The sequence below is a fragment of the Tyto alba genome, unplaced genomic scaffold, assembly GCF_018691265.1.
Source record: "Tyto alba isolate M040663 unplaced genomic scaffold, T.alba_DEE_v4.0 Super-Scaffold_45, whole genome shotgun sequence".
NCBI lineage: Eukaryota > Metazoa > Chordata > Aves > Strigiformes > Tytonidae > Tyto > Tyto alba.
This window is the reverse complement of record NW_024881321.1, coordinates 36,834,646-36,858,958: the sequence shown is the minus strand read 5'-3', so window position 1 is coordinate 36,858,958 and position 24,313 is coordinate 36,834,646. Positions and strand designations below refer to the sequence as shown.

The 24,313-nt window shown below is 35.4% G+C and overlaps 1 protein-coding gene across 8 annotated transcripts in view; it reads right to left on the bottom strand.

The window, feature by feature from the left end:
• ATP11A (ATPase phospholipid transporting 11A) overlaps nt 1-24,313 on the bottom strand; it is a 132,859-nt gene that overhangs the window by 16,222 nt on the left and 92,324 nt on the right. For 6 of the 8 annotated variants that reach the window (XR_006166779.1, XM_042805956.1, XM_042805957.1 and 3 more), the window contains 16 exons: nt 23,602-23,752; nt 22,240-22,437; nt 19,219-19,392; nt 17,641-17,804; nt 17,304-17,375; nt 15,539-15,612; nt 15,186-15,289; nt 13,295-13,476; nt 12,360-12,611; nt 9,703-9,877; nt 8,366-8,468; nt 7,968-8,113; nt 6,914-6,973; nt 5,204-5,331; nt 3,343-3,478; nt 2,739-2,762 (listed from right to left, as the gene is read on the bottom strand). Coding sequence is in view for 7 of the 8 variants with exons in the window: in XM_042805956.1 (XP_042661890.1) it covers nt 2,739-2,762; nt 3,343-3,478; nt 5,204-5,331; nt 6,914-6,973; nt 7,968-8,113; nt 8,366-8,468; nt 9,703-9,877; nt 12,360-12,611; nt 13,295-13,476; nt 15,186-15,289; nt 15,539-15,612; nt 17,304-17,375; nt 17,641-17,804; nt 19,219-19,392; nt 22,240-22,437; nt 23,602-23,752 (2,143 nt within the window). In the remaining variant the exon portion in view is untranslated. The remainder of the gene's footprint in view (nt 1-2,738; nt 2,763-3,342; nt 3,479-5,203; nt 5,332-6,913; nt 6,974-7,967; nt 8,114-8,365; nt 8,469-9,702; nt 9,878-12,359; nt 12,612-13,294; nt 13,477-15,185; nt 15,290-15,538; nt 15,613-17,303; nt 17,376-17,640; nt 17,805-19,218; nt 19,393-22,239; nt 22,438-23,601; nt 23,753-24,313) is intronic. The other 2 variants (XM_042805958.1, XM_042805954.1) reach the window with 1 other exon arrangement.

Genomic DNA, 24,313 nt, shown 5'->3' with positions numbered 1-24,313 from the left:
ACTCATTATTCTGAGTAACGATTTCATGATTTTAAAACTACTCAATGTATGACTGAGTGTACAGAACACAAGATGAAGTGCAGAAAACGTCCAGCATTTTGACCTTTCACTTCGATATGTAATATAACGATTTTATACAGTCATGCCATCGTCACAGTATTTTGTGTGCCCTAAAAAAAAATAATAAATCAGTGCAGTTAAAACTGGACAGGAATCTGGTTCAGGAACTTCAAATTATGCTCTTTACTGACTTTCTTCTTGCAGCTAAATTTTACACAATACTGTGATGTCATATCTGGCATCTCTCAGAGAGCCTAGTGTCAGTCTAAGTTCTGCATACTGAACAGATGTGTCTGTATTTCCAATAAAAGCTGCTAGATTAAATAAATTTGAAACAACCTTCCCCTGTCTCTGCTTGTCAGGCTAGGTAGAAAGCATTGGGCTGCAACCAAACTCTACACCTACCCGTCTTTTTGGCTCAGAAAACGAGGTCATAGCACAGGGACACCAGACTCCATAAGGCTGCTAATTTGGCACAGAAAAAGTTAAGCAGCGTAATATGGGCTGGTGTGAGTTACAAAAACTCACAATGCACTTTCAGCACTGAGTATCTCAAGATACCACTCATGTCTTCAGGCTGTGAATCATTCTTTTGTAAGTTTGTTAACATCCAGTTTATTAACAAATATTTTATTATGCTCTCCTCCCAGCCTATTCAGGACTTCCCCTCCTCCTCCTGTGACTGTATTTGTTGATCTTCCATGTTCCAATTCATCATTCTACTCACCTCTCTTCCTCCCTGCTGTTTTGTATTTCCCATTCTGTTACTCCTTTTAACTTAGTTTCTCCTACCCATCTCTGAACTCAGCTTAACAATTATATTTAATCCACTCCTTATCAAATGTTAAAGTAAAAAAAAAAATCACACACAGAATACATTTTATTATATGGGTAAACTAAGACATTTACAATCTGCAATTACTTCTACAGCGCCTTCTTTTCTTCTTACATTCCTTATGTAGTTGGTCTCTGCCTATATGTTTTTACAACACCAACTATGATGTCACATTCAAAGTGGAACTCCATACACAAAGCAATATCACAAATTAATAACAATGAATAAGAGATAAATCTTTGGCATCTTAGCTTTATTTATGAGGAAATGACTGAGGCAGGCATTTACGAAGTAATTCTCAGTGATTGAAAGTACACTTTTCCATTATTCTAGTAATATCACTCTACAGCATGCAAACAGTTTCAGACAAATTTCTAAATACTGAGAAACATCCTGAGGAGGACTATGTTTGGAAGCAAGCTTAATGGTATGTAAATTTTACTCTGACGCAGGCATCAATCTAAGTGAAAGACACTGACTTTCTTCACTTTCTACTAGTTTTGCAACAATGGTGATTAACTAATTTCTGGAAGGAAAGAAGAACTCGAAATTTTTGCTTCAGCACCCATTTCAACAATTTGGAACCTAACTTGAATCATCTTACATTATTTATGGTATTAGTGTTACCTTCAGCCCTTTTATCTGCTTTCCTGCCTGTTACCTCTTCCCTGTTCCAAAACAACATCCTGTTGCCGTAAACATTTCAGATCTTAAAATCTTTCATTGAATTTTTCCAGATGTGAGCATAATTTAAATACTTGGAAATAACCATCAACACCAACTAGCATTTATTTACGTATGAACTCACATATGTACCGCTGACTATTCCTGAACACTAGCAAATCTAAAATTGCAACTCAGTATCTCTAGGTTTAAAACATACACACAAGCGTGCATGCTGGATAATGACAAATTTTCTAACCTACTTTGACACTCAAGAGTCACAAAGTCTCATCAAACAACTCATTTTGTCGTCAAATATTAACGTGGGTATCTAGTTGTAGATATAAGCATTCCAAATTTGGAAATTAGGCACTAGTCTAGCTTTAGAGCTTTATCAAGAATAATGTGATTGAATGTGTCCCACAGAAGTAGACTAAAATTTCAAAAAGGAACCCAATCAGAATATTTGCAATATAAACTTTACAAAACGTGCACAGGTATGAGAAGTCTAATTTTCAGGACTATAAATATAAGCTGATGCAGAACTTTGAACATCTAACAGACGGCATAACGGGACCAGGGAAAGAAGTGCTGCAGTGTACAGTTACGTCAAATGGAACTTCATTATGTCCTTAGAAAAGCTCTTTCTAACAAGTGTTCTGTCACACATTTAAGGTTCATTTCCCTGACAGATGTCACACAGATGGTATTTCATGATAACTGAATATTGCATTTATAGCAAACACATACGTTACACATAGGCAACAAAATTGTGAACAATTTATTTTCTCTCTCACTTTTAGGGTCTTTTCTAAAGCCATTCAAGCACTTCATAGCATAAAATGTAATACATTTTCTATAGCAGAGAGAGTCAGCAACAAAATATAGGTTACAGAAAAGCATAGAACAAAATAACAAAACGCAAGGAAGCAAAAAGCCTACTTATTTTTTAAAGTTCATGGCTCATTACCACATCTCACATACCTTAATATACTTTATACTCTATGTAAGTTCTTTATATTTTAAGTACTTATAAATGAGCAATAAAGAACATTTCTATCTATAGGTTTAAGTGATATTTTCAAATAATTATAGAAAATATTTAACTGCTCTTTAACAGTTTAATTAAAGAACAGTGAAAGATGAAATGGATATCATGACAAATCCACAATAGTCTTACCATGTGAGTGCTGGTTGTCATTAGCTGAGGATAGGAAGAGAAGCAAGTAGCAAAAAGAAAAAAAAGCACACAAATAAAATAGACCAAAATATCAATGGGTAAAATAAATAAAATGCAAAAGTTCTTAAAATTTGCATTCATGTGACTGCAAAGCAAGTAGAGATAGATTATTTTAAGCTGCCGTATGTCAAAAATAATTAATTATTTTAAGAAGCCTGTTATATTTAAACTCTTTTATGATCATTCATAACTACTCTACCACGAGTCTTTTGATATGTTAATCAGATATTCATCGGATGCACGTTAAGCACGAACCAGAAAAGTTACTGTGTAAATTCTGAAGGAATACTTGGAATTTACAATATCTATTTCTCCTAAATTGCATCTAATCCTATGCCTCTGCTTACTCATACATAGAATTCCTATAGCACAGTTCAGATTTTGCTAAACAGATAAGTCATCTATCTCACCATAACTCATAAAACAGTTATCATCTGCGCTGGAAATCTTGAAAAAAAAAAACAACCCACATTTAAAACTATGTTCACAGCACAATCAACATTAAAAAATTACCTGTGATTGACTGATCAAACCCAACACTAACCTGTCCGTTGCTGGTCACAACTGTGTTGTCAAACAAGAAATAGGCACCAAAGAAAAATACCACAGCATCAAACACTCCTAGGAATGTCCAATAAATAAATGCACGCCAGCGCAGCAAAGCATTCTTGGCAACATCTCTGTGTAAAAGAAGATGTATGCATTCATTATGAGCGTGTTCAAAAATCCTAGACAAATTATGTCACTCATTGTTTTTTGAAGGAAAGACAATTAAGAGATTGCATGCAAAACCACCACATTTCCACATGACAACTGTCTACAACTTCACATCCAAATCCTTCCTGAACATCTCCTCTCTATTTTTTTAATTTCATTTTTACCAAATCCTTTTAATTGCTGCCTGTAATTTTGCTTATTTCAACCGTATGATAAATTCTCCTGTGCTGCAGCTATTTACTTTTTAATCTTTTTAGAGAAGATATCTGTTTTCCAGTATTTGCTGTGCATGAGATGATCCAATGTAGATTTTGAATGGAAACACTAGATGTCTCTAGAGACTTTGCTTTATTTTCCATGGGGTACTTCTATACAGAATATTGTAACAAAACAAAATATGAATTTTATGTGGAACATGCAAAACAAGGATTTTGCAGTTCAGTTGAAGCTTCAGGTCAAATTGGATTTCTTGAATGCTTTCACACAAAAAATACAGGGATTGGTCAACAACTGTTCACTAGCATGCATTTTCTTATTACAGAAAAATTTAAATATTACAGCCTTAGTTCTTGCACACAGAAGGAGTACACATCAACATGTCGTATATCACAAAATATGTCAGAGTAAATCAGAACACAGTTAAATGAAAACCCTGAATTACAGAAACATTTACTACCAACCAGCACTTTTACCATATGCAGTTTAAAAACTGATGACCATATGAAGTAATTTCTCCCCACAGATCACCAACATACAGTGCAAAACCATATGTGGCTAACAATAGCCTCATCTGGCCCAGAACAGCTGCACCACTGCCTAAAACAGCACAGTGATAGACACTGTTAGATATCAAAACACAAATAACTTGTGCTAGCTTTCAAAAATCCGAAAGACATTCTATTCTGAATGACTACTGCCAAACTGAAAGCATTTAAAATATAGAAGAGAATAAAAATGGGGGCAGGGGATTGGGTTTTAACAGTAGTATCTTGTATTCAATTTCATAGGTAAAAACATAGCACTGCACTGATTAACCTTTGGACATGTAATATTACCTCTCAAAAAATGTTTTCCCTTTGATTATCTAGTGTTACCACCCTCTGAAGTGCATTGGGTTCACTGCGACAAGAATCAAAACTAGGCACTGTTCCTAATTTAGATGGCCATATGCAGTTAATTGTCAAGAACTGTATTTTAAATGGCTAAGAATCTAAACCAGTCACAGTTTCAATGCAGAAAAGTGAGTCAACAATATGCAGAGGACAATGTTGGACACCACACAGAATACATCCTATGACACAACACTCTGTCTTCTTTTCTTTCAGAATAAAACATGTATATAGAAGAAAAAGTATGCTTTCTCTTTTTAAAATATTTCTGTTCCCTGTGGCTGGAGAAAATAGAGTGTACTAAAATATTCTGATTTGTAGAACTGTAATTTCTAGTTTGGTCTCACTCACTAATTTAGCAAATGAATAGTATGGATTGCAGTATGTAAATACATGTGTAAAAATACATATGTATCTATTGTAGTTTATAGACTGTGCGTGTGGTCTTCAACTCTTCTGTTGCAGTGGATCTGATGTTCTACTGCAACCTTGTACAAAAATGCTGAGGACTTGGGTTATAATAGAGACAGATTCCACAACCGAACAGTCAAACTTTAGGGTGTAATGTATTAATTTTACCTGTATAGGGAAGGCTCTCTCTTGAGGGTGTCTGCACTGACATGTTGTTCCATGAGACCATACAAGAGGATAGGAAGAGAAGTGAAGCTGATATTGTACAGTGTTAGATACGCAGTATCATATAAAGTCTGTAGATGGAAAATAATGAAATCAGTTAGTTGTAATTTTAAAACACGATCCACTGCATGACACTTGATTTAAAATCAATGAGTCAACTTCTTCAGAAAAAACTATATCCCTTCACAATGGAGGCAAATATCCTTAACAGTTGCTAAGTCATATAACTCTGCACTTGTATCCTATTAATCCGGAGGACAGAAGGTCAACTAAAAGATTGATTTAATAGTTTGGTCCACATATCTGCCCCTCTTATCGTTTCAACTGTCAGACCAACTCCAAACTGCCCCAGCTGAACAACAGTAGATTCCTGCAGAGTCAGAAATTCCTCTCTGGCACATCCCCCCCCCCCCCCTTTTATCTCCTCCATGGCTATCTAACGGAGACGTGCAGGGAGGAAGGGGGAGTGCTCCACAGGTTCTGTAGCAGTGGGTGGCTGCAATGTGCTGTACAAAGAAACACCCCAACACGTCTTTGAGTCTTCTTCCCGATGAACTACTTTTCCATGCGTGTATCATCGTTGTAACCAGCCCTCAAACTTACCACATCGCCCTCTACAGAGAGTTGTTTATTTCCCCAAACCTACTTGATGATCATTTATGCTGTAAAAATTGCTGTCAAAATCCCCTTTTCGATTCAGAGATATATTTAGCACTTAGAAGAACAGAAAATTAAACTAAATTTTCACCAACACATGCTTTCATATCTAAATCCTAATAACACTTAATAGAAACCTACAAAGTTTTCAGCAGCCATTTGAAATTAAAACCGCAGCAGATTAAAAAAAAAAAAAAATTCGGTCATTTTTACTCCTCCTGGAGCTTTCTCATGAGACATTCCACAAGTTCAAAGCAACAGTACTATTTTCTCCCAGTTAAATCCTCCTCTTGTCCAATTTAATCCTGAAAACTTAACCTCCTTTTTTTCTCAGTTCAATCATTCATTCCTTTGTTTTTTGCTCCCTCATTCCTCAAAAAAAGAAGAGGTAGATTTTTCTGCACAAATTAGACAAAAGCAAAGGGGAAAAGCAAATAAATAAAAATTTGGAAAGGAGAATACGGGATCCTCTCCTGAATGATGGCACTTTTCTGGTGACCAGCAGCTTACTTTTCCTCTATCTTTCCATGTTTATTTTTCCATTTCAACTAACTGAATGGTGCCCTTTATCAGAAGTTTGCACCTCGTACCTGCTCACCCTGGAGTAGACTAATTTATTCTTCCATTTTCCTTCTGAATTCTAAAAACGAGCAACTAGTTCAATTACATATCTTTTGGGATTGCCTCTGTCCATGTTCAATAAGCTTGAACCTAACAGACATTTCACTTTGCATTGCCATTTCCAAATTTTGGTTTCCTTTGGTATTCTTTAACTTCGAAAATAGCATTGCTTTTATGGTATTTCACAAAATTGATTTCTGTAACCTAACTGCAATTGCCACTGAAAAGCATACGAACCCAAAGTGATGCTCTTTTTACAATGTGTATACTAACTTAGACATTTTCTCAGCTGAACAGGCAGAGTGTGAAAGGTTCCGTTTTTTAAAAATAATGCCAAAAAGAAAATATGGCACTAAGGGAAAAAGAACAACTAACCTGTTGTGAAAACCCACAGAAGAACTGATATAAAAACTGAGGAAAAATGAAGCAGACATTCTGAAAGACAAAGTGACAGGGTAGTCAAGTGAAATACAAGCACTAATTTATATGCTGTACAAAGCTATAGTTATGTATAACATAGTTTTATAACACTAATAATAGTAAACATTGCAGAAACAGTAGGAAGAGCTGCTGCATATGTTAAACATCAACATTCTCATCTTACAGTAGTACTGTTAAGAAAAATATTTAAAATATTTTGAAATCAAACTTATATGGCTACGGTTTCAAAATTCAAGGGCTATGAATTTTGTGATCCAGGAGCACAGCTCAGTTAAGGCAAGGCAAATAAGGTACAGCCCACAGTAGGACACAAACTGTGATGAGCAAGAATGGATACTCTGGTTAGCACAGTTCCCAGAAAAGTAATTTAAAGATGTTTCTAGCTGTGGCCCCAGACTTCATCCTCTCCTAACCACACATATAGTCAAACACTAAGACCTTGTGAAGAACACTAAGATCTGAAAGTTCCTTTCTATAATTTTCCATTGCTTACTGAAAGAACTTTGATTGGATCCCAATATTTAGACGCAACAAAACTGTCTAAACAGGAGGATGCACATTATAAACTTTCTCCACCTATACTATCCTAATGAATTTAGATAGAAACTAATGTAAATTAAGTTATGCTAGGTTCTCAAATAATATATCCATCTTGATTTAAAAGGCCACTGTAGAGAGAACCAAGAAGGTACTGAAATTAAGTAGAACAGTCTGTGTTGGTATTTGTAAGAGAGGAAAAACAAAAAGACAAAGTAAATTTTGCTTTCAAACATACCACAGATTACCGAATATATCTATGTAGAAGCTATTTCACTTCATGGTCTGGATAAAAACAATAATCCCATTTCAGCTATGCATCTAGCACTCAACAGAATCTCTTTATGGAATGATTGCGTAAATTGTACAACTGACTGCACAAACTGTATATAGTTAGATATTACCATATAAATTTTTGAGATTTATGTCATTAGAATAAGCATTCTCCTACCTTATAAAAGAAGTATTGCACAAGTTCAGATATCCTAACATAATAAAAATGCCCATGAACAAGCAACATTTTTTTCAAATGTTTAAATTTAGGTATTGCATAGTCACTGTTTCTTGCTGCTTGACGACCTTCTTTGCCAATGATTCCTTTAAAAAAAAGTGATGAAGCTGTTTAATAACTGAAGAACTATTTCAAAGATACAATTATTTGAAAAATTATATAATAATGCTATGACATCGATCTAATAAGAGATCACCACTCTATTTCATAAAATTCCTGGGGTAAATTCACTAAAAGTTGACTATAAAACGTATAACCCGATTCTTTGAGACTGCCTGTTTTCAGGAAGTAAATGTTTGTCATTTCACTTGAATTAATATTCTAAAACACACACTTACCTATACCAACATGTGCTTCTAGAATCATACTGACATCATTTGCTCCATCACCAATTGCTAATGTGATAGGATGCTCCTTTGATAACTTAATCAATTTTACAATCTGGAAAAAAATAGTGTTAAAAACTCTTCTGTTTAATGGTTTGCTTATTTTGCATGAGTGTATGATTAATTAAAAATGACCAACACAGTTATATAAGAAATTCTGTAGGGACGCAAAACCAGTATTACCGAAAGCAACTACTATGCATAAAGGTTACAGTAGTTTCTTCATATTAAAAGTATTTGGTCCAAATATAAAATAACATTTTTCAAATACTTTTAGACTATTTTGAGAGATAGACAGGAGGAAGGAAGAGCAGAAGAAAGGAAGATGTTGAGATTGCTTCATGCTGTGTAAGTGCACTAACAAATTTAAAGGGTTCCTGATACAGAGCATACAAGAAATCCTGAAACTAAAGATTGAAAGATTCTGCTTCCTTAACTGTGCTGAAATTTTTTCTTATTATTTAAGAAAAGATTGGCATACAAACTGTCCAAAAATTTTACCTCAAATCTCTCCATTAGAAATGATCGCCTCTGTAAATTTGGTACCAGGTCAGCTGCAACTAAAAACTTCTACAAACTTCCAGACAATTAAAAGGACTGGCTAAATATATTTGTTAAAATTAGTAAGAGCTACATACACTGTACCTGAGCACTAAGAAAAAGACATGACTGAAAGGAAAAAAGAAGTGCATATGCCAGTGTTTGTTTCCTTTAAAAGTTCTTCAGCTATATTGAGATGTTCCAGTAATGGAAGAATGTATTTTTACTTGATACAAACTAGTATACAACAGTCAAGAAGTACTTAAAAATGATAACGCACACATTTTTCTGTCTGGATTCTTCTTTCTTGGCTTCCCACTTATGTGTAAAAATAGAGAAGGAATATCACTCTACAGTAATAAATAATGCAGGTTCTTGTAGTATCAACAGATAGCAAACTATTCAAATCTTGTTAGGTTAAAAAGGAAGCAATTAGTTCAGTTCATTAAATATGTTCATTTATCAGCATGTACCAACCATAAAATTTGCACAATATGTACATAAATCAAATTCAGGTGCACAGCTGGGTGCCATTTTAGCATACTATTATCTAAATTGCTTGCCACTGGAAATTCTCCTCTCCCCATTTTTTTTTGTTTGGTTTGGTTGTTTTGTTTTTTTTTTTTTTTCATTTTAGAAGATACAAAAGCGAGTGGTAGCATTTTAAGTTATCATAATAAGTTATACAGAATATTAACTTTCAATATTTACATATGTGCACAGCTAACAAGCAGTTATGAAATACAAACCTGTGCTTTTTGCAGAGGTGCCATTCGACAGCATAACACTGCACTGCAGTTCCTGCAAATTTCAAGAAAGAGCTCTCTGTAGTTACCAGAGCTCCCATCTTGTCTTGGTTTCATTATTAATGATAATGCTGCTCCATCAATAATTAAACCATAATCTTGCATATCAGTTGAAAGTCTGTTCAGGGATAAAATATAAACCAAGAGTCACTGTAAAATTCTCAGACATATTTTAAATTTGGTAATAGTTCTTCTGTGGAAATTGATTAATGAAAAAATAATGAATACGGAATACTGCAAAATTAATATACTTCTAACGGAAATTCCTTGCATTGGACTGCTATTTATGATATTTTAAAATCCTAGATTATGCTGAAAATATTCAGTGCTTCACCAGTTCAAAGACAGAAATCTGGTATCTCAGTGACTTCCCCAGTGAGAACTAGTGTATAATTAAAGACCTTTCAGTTTGGTTTGAAAGGGCTCCAAGAACTGTAGTGAGGTAAACTGAGTTGCAGGAATAAAGTTAATTCTGTGGCACATCCCATAAGATAGGAAAAAAGAGTTAAAGGTAACACCTTTGGTACTCTGAAATCTACTTTGATGAGGAAAATATTTTTTTTTTTTTTTTCCCAAGGGTCTACAGTTAAGGAAGTAAACCATGCTTTGAGAGAAATGCTTAAAAGAGACTTGTTGGCCTGAAGAGATAAGGCCACCATCTACTTTTATATTTGGTGTGGTGGCTAAGTCTGATACAGGTATACCTGTAAGTATAATATGAAAATATAATTATATACATTATCGATAATATTACGATATATTATTATCGATATTAATCTATTACTGTTATACCTGTAATAATTTGGGCATTTTTAGAACTGTAACCGTGGTTGCAGGAAGCATGGTTTATCACAATAACATACACTGAACCATGGGGGAAGACTAAAAGAGCGGTTTTCTGCAGCATCCAAACGGGTTATTTCAGAGCACCCTTGCATTTGCCTGCGTTACACAGCAGTCCCAGGCTCCAGCTCAGCAGTCAGGGTTGCATAGACATAATTAGGGTTTATTTGTGCTCTAGTTTCAGTGCTCCACAATTATACTACTGTGCGTGGGTTTTCAACAAACATGGTTTCACCAGAATCAGTGTTTATGAGGAAAACACCATATTTATTAATATTAATGTATCTTAAGCATCTCCACCTTTACTACCAGAACCTAAGCAATTTCTCACTAATACCATAAAGTCCTGTAAACTGTATTTAATAACAGTTCACAGATCTTTTCAGCACTTTGTTACCACTGGCACAAATAGGGCAACACCATTAGTATACAATTCTATCAACCAAAAATGTACTATTACGAAGCTCTGGCAATGTACTGAATGTTTGATGTATTATAGTGAAAGATTTTCAGCCTGAATTTGAATATCAAGGCAGAATGCTGCTACTACTATGTTAGCACATTCCCCAACTCTAGCCAAAGACAAAAAATTCTGATGAGTCTTTAATGTCTAGAAAATTGTAAGTGCACAAAAAGTTAAACAAACATGTTTAAACACACCTTGTAAGACCCGTGGGACTTAATGTGGTACAGATGACACAGAGTAATATGATTTATTTAACTGAATATACAAGTGTTCTTGATTAGACCAATGGGGTTTAAAGTGTAAGGAGAGCTAAGAAAAATGCTCTGGCCCAGAGTTTCAAGCTGTAAGGCTAATAGTTATAGAAACTCTCTGCTAAAATAATATCATAAATGCTTGTTAGCTTGTTGTTCCCTTACTACAAACTTATTACAAATGCATAGAAAATGTACATGCTCGCTGGTTCCATATTAACAAGAAAACGTGCCATTATGTCCGGAAGACCAGTAACCTCCTTTCTAAACATCTTAAGATGATAAACTTGTTTTAGAATCCAATTCTTAGGTTTTTACAGTGGAAAAAAGGAGCAAGTAATGTGTACCAGCTACGATGATTCAAATAAGTAGCCCAATTTACTACCTGTATGAGGCATAATTTACATTATACCTGTTTTCTTATGCCATGTTATGTTTCACTTCTGTACACATGATAAATATCCTTCTACGTATATTCAAAATACACTTAAGTCAATGATTTCTTTCTAATTTAGGGCACCTTAAGTATTTTTATGCACATCAGAAGATTTGCTATTATGCTGTTGCCTGTCACCTGCCTGAAAATGTAGCATAATATTCCCTAGAAAGAGGGCCACATATTGCTGCTCTCTGTGGCCTTCGTCTTATCAAGAAAGTCACATCACATGCTAACTCTGATTAGAGGGATAGATCATATCTGCTTCCTTTTTAAAAGTCAGAAACTGTGTTTTGCTTTACAAATTTTTTTTTCAATAATAAATATTTTTTGCAGTGGAAAAATATGTAATTACAACATCAGTTGTGACTTTTCTTTCAAGAATTAAAGCAGTACCAGAAGAAAGATAAAAGAACCATGACTGTGAAAATCTAAACTTATGTGGAACAATCTTATACTTAATTGCCATACAATAATTGATTCTTTAACAACAGAAATTGAAATATAGTATGTTGTTGCTCTTAAGGTAATCAATCAATCATTTAATTTTTTATGAAATGCACAGAAGCCCATTCCTTACTTGAAAATTCAACTTTTTCCTTACCCTGAGAAAGTATCCCTGGTTAAGCTGCCATTGTGTCTTAGGACAGTTTTGCTTAGGTCAAAAAGCACATCATGTAAACTCTGTTCCTCTATTTTCTTTGTGGTTAGCTCAAGTATTTGGGTATTTCTCCGGAAGAGTTTGCAAGCATAGCAAGTAGCTGCAGCAGTCTCCATTTTGTCTCCCGTCAGAACCCAAACTTTAATTCCAGCTTTCTGGAGTGCTTCAATAGTGTCAGCAGCTTTTTCTTGTAGTCTGTGAAAGTCAATTGACAACATACATTGAGAGATTGCTTGAAAATAAGAAAATCAGAGGTCCTTATTGAAAGGTTTCCATGACCAAATAAAAAATTTCAATAAAAGTTATCAGACCTAAGAATTTTCCCCAAGGTGTGAATCTAAAAATGTTTAAGGGAGTAGTACATTATAAATAATTAGGTTTGACACTTTCAAAGTTCTCAGAGTTTCATCTTTCATTTATATAGCCTAAAAGACAAGATGCTTCATTTCCCAGACAAGTACTTCAATTAAAACATTTTCAGTGCTTTCAGCTAATGACATCAAACAGTGAAATACTGCTGAGTTATTAAAGTCACCTCCCAGTTTTAACAGATAGTTTTGGAATTTCTTTAAGACCTAAAATTTTTTCCTTTATTTCCTCAATACCCATTTTGTAGTTCCTTCCTCCAAAACTTTTCCCTACAATTTGTTCAATAATGTAATACATGAACTGCATGCAAATATACTTGAATATGCTGATTTTTGTACACTTACCTCTTGTTAGTAGTTTACTAAATTATAAAGTTACCATGTGTAACTTTAGTAAGCTAAGGGTATAGAATTGATTCAAATAAATCTCTAATCCAGAAAAAGTTACAAGGGAGTCTTCAAATACTTTAGTAACATCACGAAACAAAAGAAACTGATAAATCTACTAACCGATCTTCAACAGCTGTAGCACCGAGTAAAATAAAATCTCTTTCTATCTTCTCATACACTTCTGCCAATTTCTTCTCCCGGTCCTGGAGGGCTAACTTTGCGTTCTGAAGCAGCTTCTGTGCATTGCTATATTCTTCTGCTGTCAGCTTTTTATATGCAACGCACAATGTTCGCAGTCCTTCCTATAGAACGTAATCAAAAGAAACAAAATGCCTCTTAGAAAACTCTGCTTAGACTTCTTGCTGGTGCATTTGCTAGAATATTTGAAAAATTTGAATGATTTTACTATTAACATGAGGAGTCCCATTACTCACTTTCATAGTGAAGTAAGCAGAGTACAGTATAGACTAGTACAGTATAGTCTAGACTAGAATATGTGTCAGCCTGATTCTGTGCTGCCCTGGGAGCAGTTACAACCTGAGGGACAAATCTCAGTCCTCCAGGAGAGAAACAGCTCAGCCACCCAACTGGATGTATAAGATAACCAGGGAAAGGAGAGTCAAGGTAAATGTTTCCTTCTCTATATGTATAATTAGACAGGATGAGTCAGAATAAATAACAATACTATAAATAATAGCTCTGCAGAGTCTGATTTTGATGCTGTGTTGCAGTAGAGACAGGGGCAGGGAAAAAGCATCACAGAGTGTTGAAAGTGAAAATCCAACTGTGCCATTTCAGTCGAGTGAAAACTAGAATTTAGCTGTGGGTGTTTCAGACTGGATCAGACTTTTGGATGGTGTGATTGCCTCTCACACCACCATTTAACCATGGCACACTGTCTTCATAAACTTTAATCCAGTAGGTCTTTCTATAGTTACTTATTACCAATCCATGAAGGAGAAGGATTCAAAAAGCTCCCTGACACTTGCTATTGATAAGGGCAGGTGCCAGGTGGCTGTCTGGATCTTCTTTCAGAAGTTTCTGTACTTAGGAGCCAGCTCTATTTCCAATTATCCAGGATGAAGAAATAGCTGTTGGTCTGGATTTCTCCCCTGACAGACACTGGATGGATATGATATGCAATTACTTCTTTCAGTTTCATTAGTTTCCTTCACTTGTAATTATCATGTAACTGTTCATATAGTAAAGCTTAGCAAAGCACTTTGGCAGAGTTTAAAGTTTCCCTTCAAAACAGAGGCAGGTAACACTGTAGGTATTTTTCCACGTACCTGTAATAACACTTTGTTTTCAGTTTGAGTACTGGATGCCAGCAAATTTTATCCTATTTATAAGACTGGCAGTCATATTCCACTATAAAGGAATCTGCGTATTTTTGGACAGAGCAAAATCCAGTATCTTACAACTCCAAATACTACCTTTTAGGTAAACTCAAGTTCTGAATTTCTTTTAAAGGTGATCAGGGAGTTCATAGCTCATTTTTAGCACGCAAAAATGTAAGTATAAGGATGGTCACTGCACTGTTTCCCCATTAGAAGCGCATTTGTTGCTACACTGTGCTCTAATGGATTTTTTTTCTTTTAAGAGCTTGTAAGGCAATCAAAGTCAGTAAATCACAATTGCTAAGGCTGGGGACTGAAAGCAGGGATGAGATTTTCAATGAAGTTTTTCACTTTTCTTTCATTCAGAAGTTACTTCAAATCACCACCGTGCCATACTAAAAAGCTAATTGATGACCTCTGGTCTGACATACAATTGTGCATACCTAATGCACTAATATTTCATCACAACTGTCATTTGGAAGATGAGATGGAGAGCAGATTCAAATAAGGGACTAACACAGACTGCTACTCATACAGCCTACGTGTGCTTTGGCATACAATAATCTCAGTGCCTGGGAAGATAAATCTATTACCATATGAAAGCAGGAGGTCAGAACACTTAATTCTTTCTTTTATACTTACATGAACAGATCAAGAAAATGGAATCTTACCACAGCATTGCGTTCAACTCTGGATCGTACTTGGTCAATTTTGCCTTCTTTAACTCTAGGAAATATGGAAGAATCTGCTCCCTTACAAAACAGAAATATATCACCTAAAAGAGACAGCATATGGAATTCAAAATGGCTAAATATATCTTTCTTCAAAAAACATCGAAATTACTAACTCTTCAAAAAGATTTCTTCCAACTTTTTTATAACATTTGCACTCATGCTGGTACCTGGTCCCCTTTTTTACAAAGAAAGGCACATAAACTGTGATTAATGCTCAACTCTTTGATAAACCTGAACTAATTCAAGTGAAACAAAAACATCTAAGAAGAAACAGAATGTGACATCCCTACCTGTTGAAGATTTAACAATTACACTCATTCGCCGTCTCACAGAATCAAAACTCAAAACTTCTAATAATTCAAACCTGGAACAGAAACAGAGTATTTTTTAAACAACTCTGCTTTTCCGGATCCCTAAACTGGTTATTACGACTTCAAGCATATCAATTAAAACACGACTTCTAGCATGGAAAATTATGTTGAGTACTATGGAATAAGGAACTACTACAGAATGAAACAGCAGGTTACAAATAATAAATAGGGGACTCTCACAGCTCCTAAGTACTTGAAACAGAATTGTTTGCATGATGTTCATAAGTATCTCTGGATGCATAGATAATATAATTCAAGCAAGCAGAAGACTAGAAATCATGCAGTAGAGCACTATACTGCTTATAAAGTAAGTAAATTCATACCTGTAATACCTAGGCATAGCCTTAGGTATTTCAAGCCTTAGCTTGAAACGCGTAGGTGTTTACACAGAAGTCTCTAATATTTTTCTAATTTTGACTATTCCCATCTCCCAAAAGTGCCCACCTAATTTAATGAATCTTGCTGAAGTGTTGACTGACAAGTTACTCAAGTGAAAAAACATTTCTTCCTACTGTTTTTATATTTGCCATGGTTTTTATGATTTGATTTTATCCCATGTTCCTTTCCCCTTCTAGTCAGAAAAATGAACACAAGCTCCTGTTGTGCTGTTTCTGTGTAATTCATCAGCTCATATACTTGTATCATTTACTCTCTTACCTATTTCCTTTTACGTAAGAGAGCCGCCCTTTTTCCAGCACAAACATAAGCATCCCCATCATTAATCCCAATCTCTTCAAGATTCGTCTCTGTTAATATTTTGCTTATAAAATAGATCTGCTTACTTAATTAGACCATTCAGTTCTCAGTCCTTACAACAGCCTGGGATTGAAACCTGTGCAAGGCCACAGTGTTTATTTCATTACAAGTTACAACAGGCTAACAAGGAGCTGGATCAGGCCTTGGTCTACAAACTGTGATGCATTTTGAAGAAAACTCCTAATTATAGTACTTGCATAAATCACCAAATCATACTGACTCCAGTTCTTGAGTTGAGCCACAAGTCTGAACTAACTTTTGGGAGAAATCCTCCATATTCCTCTAAAAAGGGGAAAAATAAGCAGGGTTCCTATATTTGCATCCATGACCCCCTGTGTAGTTAGCAGAGTACACATGCAGGAAGACACAGATATACAATAGCCTTAACCTGTAAACATCTACAGAAGTATACGGTAACATTTTCGAAAGTGTGTACAATCCATTAAACAGATATACTACCTAAATGTTACTGAAAATTTTGCTTATAGTATAGCCTATAAGATTATTCTAAATGTCAAAGGAAAATTACAAAAAAACAGTAACTGTTTTAAGTTTCCTTTGAATCAGCTATAAAAATTTATTCTATAGATATTACTGTAATTTATGCAGATTGTGAACAACAAATGGGGTACATACCATTTTCTACTAAGAAAATTTTATCATCTAAATAAAGGAAAAATACCCATAGTTCCAAAAACTATTAGGAACTATTAGGTTACGTCATGAACCCCACATCACACCTCTGTTGTTATATTAATATTTCTTATTGCATATACTGTCAAACAGACTAAGTGAAAATATGTAACTACAGGGTCCATTAAAATTATAAACATTAGTAGATCATTTATTTTCTACTAAAAGGTACCGTTTCTGACTTTTCTGAATTAAAAATTCATCAGTCTACTTTGTTATATTTTTAACCACTCACTTCTCTATATTATTTTCCCGATTTAAGATCTCCATAAAATTGTCCTTCAGCCTTAGATAGGTGTAACCAAGTCTGTAAAATGAAACACACATCAAGAGAATGAAGACAATAAATATATATTTATCCAGTTTATGCATGTCATAAGGATTTAAGACCGAGCTTATCTTCCGAAAAAACCCAAACTTTTTATTTATTAATATGAATAATCATGACTGTATGTTAAAAAAATATTCACTTCTAGATGTTTGTTATTATGACTTTTGTGCAGAAAACAAGCTTGAACTTCAGTGATTAGATGCCTAGATTCAAGAAGCATAATACCTAATTACACACATACCTCTGTATTCCCTCAACTAAAGCAACTTCATCAGGTGATGATGAAATATATATACAAGATCTTCTTGAGAGCTGGTTTTTCTTTAAGCCATCTACACTGTCATCATCTTTTACCTGAACAGTATGGCAAAGACAAAGAGCTCGGAAAAATAGATCCTCTCTCTCCTAAAAATAAAAAGAATGGTTGTCATTATGTGTGATTACTTTCAGGTACTCCTTTGAAAACTTTTCATTTGGAAGGACAGCAATGTCACTAATTACTACTATTTATTACCAGATAAAGGCAGTGTCACAGGTCGCTTGATCTTTAGAGGGGAGCCAACTCTTTCCTAGTGGTAACCACACAACTGATTAATAACTCCTAGCACTGCCATGCAAGTCAAGCTGCTGATGCCTAGGGAAGACAGTGTGCATCTTTTGCCTCCTCTGAGTGCCCTGGTGTGGATAAAGTGTTGGGTTTTGTGTTTTTTTGGTTGTTGTTTTTTTTTTTTTTTTAACTTTTCCTTAAACTTTAACAACCTGTATTAAATACTAGTCAAGGTACAATTTTAGGAGCCCTGAGTCCAAACAGAAGGATGCAGCACCTGCAGCACAAGTGTTAAGAGGCTTTACAGACTTTAATCTCTTACTCAGCTTGAACACCTCTCAGAGCTATATAAAATATAGGAGTGTGAGCATTTTGCCAGCTGGAGCCAACAACTTCTATAGTTTCAGACGGTTTGGTAATGACAGCTTCTGACACCAGAAAGAGATTTCTATTTCATGGATATCTGTTTGTGTTCTACCTATATCTTTGTGTCTGAATCTTGTGCTGTTCAACACAAACTGTGTCATTGTAATTCAAAGATAAAAGCACAGCGTACCTTGGGACAACATTATGAGAGCCATGGGTGAGAGCCATAAGGCTGCTGAATTACACCAACATATTTTAAGAGGCTGTATTTTGCCATAGTGGCCAAAGTATGATTTGAGACTCTATGGATATATTTAAAATTATATTGCCCTTTGGATGAGATTATCCTGCCCATTTGTTGACATGTGAATTCTCCTTAACTTTCAACTACCTTTGCTTTACACAGCAAAAGAGCCACAGCACATAAAAGCTTTGTGTAGCACATTTCAGATGTGGCTATATTAAGTCACATTTAAAAGTAATTTAATTTGATCATACACCATTCTCTGGCCACATCTTCACTCAGTGATGACTAAGGAAGTGTTTGCACTGAGCACTCATTTTTCCCCTTGAGGAGTTTCCTCCCTTGCTTTCCCTATTGTAGCTAATTTAAATGGAAACCAGCTATTACGTTTCTTTAGTTATTAATCAAAAAAAGTTCCATATTTTAGGGTTTTATTTAATTCAGTTTTACAGCTTTAGTAAGTTGGGAAACTTCCTACTAAGCCTTTAAATCTTCCTCTAAACTAGAAAAGGAAAATGTCTATGCTGTGATGCATTTCCAGCAGTTATCTACTTTGATTAGTGAAATTCAAGGATGTTATATTTGTAATATACCCTTCGTCAGCACAGTTCAATTTTCATGTTTCATTGTAAAACCCCAAAACCTAAAAAGAGTCATGATACCTTTCCACTTCCTCCTGGAGAAGAATCAATCATATCAATGCCTGTACAATCGTGGAGAATTTGGCCATTGCAGATAACATGTGGTACATAAACATGCCCTTCAATGCAACATTCTACAAATTCCATGTTGTTCTCAGTTAACGTTCCTGTTTTATCTGTGAAGACATACTCAATCTGCAAGTGAGCACAAATTAAAAACAGCAGGAACATGAACAGAGATTTTCCAAGGTCTCTTAACAAAACTGAGATTATTACTGGGTTACACCTTCTCTTTAAAGGTCCTTATGCAGGCTCTTTCAGAAAAGGAGGATAACAATTTATTTTGGGAGTCACATTACATGGAAATGTAGGCCCTGAAAGATTTTATTATACAAGGGTATCAGCAAAGCTATCTTTACCTTATAACACATATAAATACTGTGTTTCACCTCTTTTGACTCCTCTCTCAAGCTCCTTTTTGTTTTTTAATGTCTTTTTTGCTGCAAGACAGATATTTATGGAAACAAAATGCACACAAATTCCATTTCCCAGGGATCATTATTTAACGTACATGCCTGGAGTTGGATCAGTTACTGTCAGAACAGTCCTTAGGGTAGTATCAGAATTCCCCACTACAATTATGTTCGTTTAAATGAGAATTCTAGATTAATGGTCACATACAGTTATACACATGGGCACAATTACTGCCCTAGAATCATTCCTTTTGTCTCAGTGTTGAATTTTTCATTAATTTTATCTTTTACAATGAGCCCTAGCATTTAAGGACAACAACAACAAAAATAAGACCCAAACTTGAACAGCTAGATTGGCACAAACTCAATTTTGGATATTAGGTATAGGTATTGTATACAGATTGCATGTATATATTTTATAAACTGAGAGCGTTGTGTAAAGTTAAACACTGGAAGTAAGGTAATTACTCAGTGTTCATCAGATTGTTTAGCAAACTTCAACATTTATCAAGTGCATCAAACAGAATAAAAACCAAATTTTTTACTCTCGGTCATAAGAGAAATTATTAAATATGTGAATTTTCCTCCTAGATTGACTTTTCTAATATTCATTCATCTGAAAAGGCAAGTTTCCAAATTTTCCAGTGTTTTGTTAACTGTGGACACAATACATGTATTCAACTTTTTTCAAAGTGGACAGGATTGATATGGATTTCTTTCATCTCAACTTCTATATTCAGTTTTATAATACATTTATACAAGATACAAAATGCTATCAAGCAATGGTCTTTTATTCATTCACTGTGCTGCTTTGGGATCAACACCTGTTACATGAAAAAAGGAATAAAGCACCTGTATCACTATGGCAGTATCTACTACAACCACAAGTAAGGATTTGCAATCAAAGCCTTCATTAGAAATATGACACATAATATCTTTCAAAAATGTAGAAGAAAAATTTAGTTAATTGGATTGGTACAAATGATTTCAAGTACTGATGAGGGTCCCATTCTAGGGATGACATCTAAATTTAGTAGTAATAAGTTATTTTTTTATAACAGAATCACAGAATGGTTGAGGTTGGAGGGCACCTCTGGAGGTCATCTGGTCCACCCACCCTGCTCAAGCAGGGCCATCAAGAGCTGGTTGCCCACGACCATTTCAGACAGCTTTTGCTTATCTCTAAGAATGGAGACTCCACAGTCTGCCTGGGCAGCTCCGTCACCATGACAGTAACACAGTGTTCCCTGATGTTCAGATGGACCCTCCTGTTTCAGGTTGTGCCCACCGCCTCTTGTCCTGTCACCTGGCACCACTGAAAAGAGCCTGGCTCCGTTCTCTTTACACCCACCCTCCAGGTAGTTATATACATTGATAAGATCCTCCTTGAACCTTCCCTTCTCCAGGCTGGACAGCCCCAGCTCTCTCAGCCTGTCCTCACACAAGAGATGCTCCAGTCCCTTCACCACCTCTGCGGCCCCTTCACTGGACTCCCTCCAGTATGCCCATGTCTCTTGCATTGGGGAGCCTAGAACTGGACACAGTACTTCAGGTGTGGCCTCACCAGCGCAGAGTAGAGAAGAAGAATCACCTCCACCCGCTGGCAATACTCTAATGCAGACAAGGATACCATTTGCCGTAAGGGCACACGGCTGGCTCACGTTCAACACGGTGGCCAGCAGGACCCCCGGGTCCTTTTCTGACAAGCTGCTTTCCATCTGGGTGGCCCTCAGGGTACCATTCAGACCAGCGGTGGTCAGGACTGGACCCAGGATTGACCCCTGGTGTCCACCCCTACTTACTGGCCTCCCACTAAACTTTGCGCCGCTGACCTGCACCCTCTGGGCCTGGCCGCTCAGCCAGTTTTCAGTCCACCTCGCTGTCCAGCCATCCAGCCCATAATTCATCAGTTTCTCTACAAGGATCTTATGGAAGACACTGCCAACTCCCATAATAAAAAAATACTTGGTACCAACTGTTACCCAAATAGATATGTTAATTACTAGTTTGGCTATACAAAAATAAGGAACTACACCATCTTATTTATTTATCTGAAAACCTAAGAAAACATTTTTAATTAATAGAGATCCTAAATATTTTCTCAAAAATATTAATGCATATCTGTGTCAAGGTGAAGAATACTAAACATAGAATTTCTTTTGGAAAATGAGAGTGACAGTCAATCATTTTACTGGATGAAACTTGTGTCTGGAGATTTAGTGTCACTCTAGCCAGACAAAAAGGGGGTTTCTTCCATCTGACTTTTACTCTAAGGAAGCTAGATGCTTATACAATCTCCCTCTATAGTCAATGGAGATAAATCATTACCTTGCTCAAGTGTTTATTCTTTACTAATACAGTGATAACGATTGACTTTGACTGGCTAAGAAATCAGATTTTTTGATTCTGAAAATCAGAAGATGGATTTTATTTTTAAAATTAATCAGCACTAAAAAAAATGCACACCAAGCTGCGCCAAAAAAAAAAAAAAAAAAAAAAAAGTGACAATTTTAAAATAAAAAATGATGGTAGAAACAGTTGAAAAAATTTATCATTCGATGAAATTTACCTGTCCCAACTCTTCATTGAGGTCAGAAGTGTTTACCAGTGGTCCTTCACCTGTGTCCTCATCAAACATTTCCTCATCCCATGTAAGGAAATAAGAACCAAGAAATTTCTGCATTTCCACAGTGACATACATGGATACAGGAATAATGTAGTTGAAGAGAACCATGAATGCAAGAAAATCTGTAAAAGCTCGAAGAAACTGCCAAAGAAACAAGACAAAAATACTGATTTTTCACGTACCATCAAAAACTGAAAGGTTGCTACATACATTTGCATATTATTTTTTTCTAATAACTTTCAAACAGGAAGCAACACCTTTCACAGCTCACAGTTCAGCACAGAATTTATACTTTCATGATTTATAACATCACAACTAATTTGGCAAGAAGAAAAAAAATTTCTTCTTTTAAATTTGTATTTTTCTTTACAGACATACAGGTATAGAGTATAATTACACATCATTGCTGCAAAGTTCTAGAGCAACTAATAAGAGTGGTGAACACCTGTATGAGAACAAGGAAAACAAAAAGTACTTTCACGAATTACCAGAAAAATACCATAAAACTACAGTAACTGATTCAAGGGTTACCAAATTACATAACTTTCAGGCAGCATTTCATTAACAAATACAAGTAGAATGTGTGTATATAACCTGGCTTGATTTTTTCAGCGGTGGAGACTTGTTGGAGGTACAGCCAACCTGCTGAGCAGGTTGAGACAGTGTTTCTGGTGGTAATGAGAAAACTAGAACGTGCCTGGCTAGTGTGTGCTCATCATGCATTTAGGGTCAAGAAGAAAATTTTCCCCTAGTCTGACTGGGAGGATTTAGTGCTGGGTTACTTTGGGTCACCTGAATATCCGCTCTGGACTATATACTTGCTCCTGTAAGGACACTGGCAACTGTTGATGGTCTCTGGTGCACACAACAGAGCCACAGAGCTATATGAAAATAAGCTTATGGGGGATATTTTTACAGAGACTCCTACAGTGGGTTCTTTTGAACACATCAGTTACATCATTGCCAACAGTTATGGGATTCCTTTCAGTCCTGTATCTCTCTGCAAGAGGTCAGTTCTTCAGTAACTCACATAAATGACAGGACATAAATGATATAAATGACTCCAAAACACTTTCATAAGGCTTTTCATACTAAAACAGACATTTTCTCATCAGTTAAATTCACGCATACAACTTAAGTGCAAAAATTTAATATATGAGCTTTCTACGAATATCTATCAACGGTGTTAGCAAAAAAAGCAACAGTTTATGATTGGTTAGTAAGCAGGCTGTATATACTTTTCAGTAGGACTCATAAATTAAGGGTTTATTGAAACTTCTTTGGTATTTTGATTTATTTCCATACCAAATTTCTTTTCCTTTCTGGCTCTGTTTTCTGATTATACCATGGCTCATCACGAAATGGTTCACTCTGCCAAACATACTTCAGGACAGTATTTATTAGTGCTTTACTGATGAGAATACAGAGGTATACAATAAGAAATACATTCATAGATCTAAAAAAAAAAAAAAAATTCCATTAGCATATAACCTGCAGAGTTTATTAAAAAATGCTATACTTGTGCTTCAGCCTAACATTGCTGCAAGCCTAACAAGGCTATGGTGTTAAATAACTTTTCTACAGTGTTTTACCAATGAAGAAAAATATTATTGAGGACCATTTTCTATTTAAAATGCTAACTGATATAACTGTTTCCAAAATGTGTGTGACACATTAACAAACCTAGTAGTTGAAAACAATAGCACAGATGGAATCATAATAGAATGACCAGGCTTGTATCTGCAGACCTTTTTATATCGTTTCTCTGAATCAATATAAAAACACTCACATAAGTACTTCTGCAGAAATATAAATCTATTGAGAACATTTTGCTATGTAGCTGTAGTGGTTTAACTCTTTCTAGACGGAACCAAAAAAAGAGCAAGAACACTTCCCATTTAAGATTATATTTTCATTAATGATAGGCATGAACTAAAAGCCATGGGTTATAGACCAGTCACAGCAGAAGGAGACACATCATCATTGCTCAGTCACTGAATAAGAGAAAGGCTGGTTA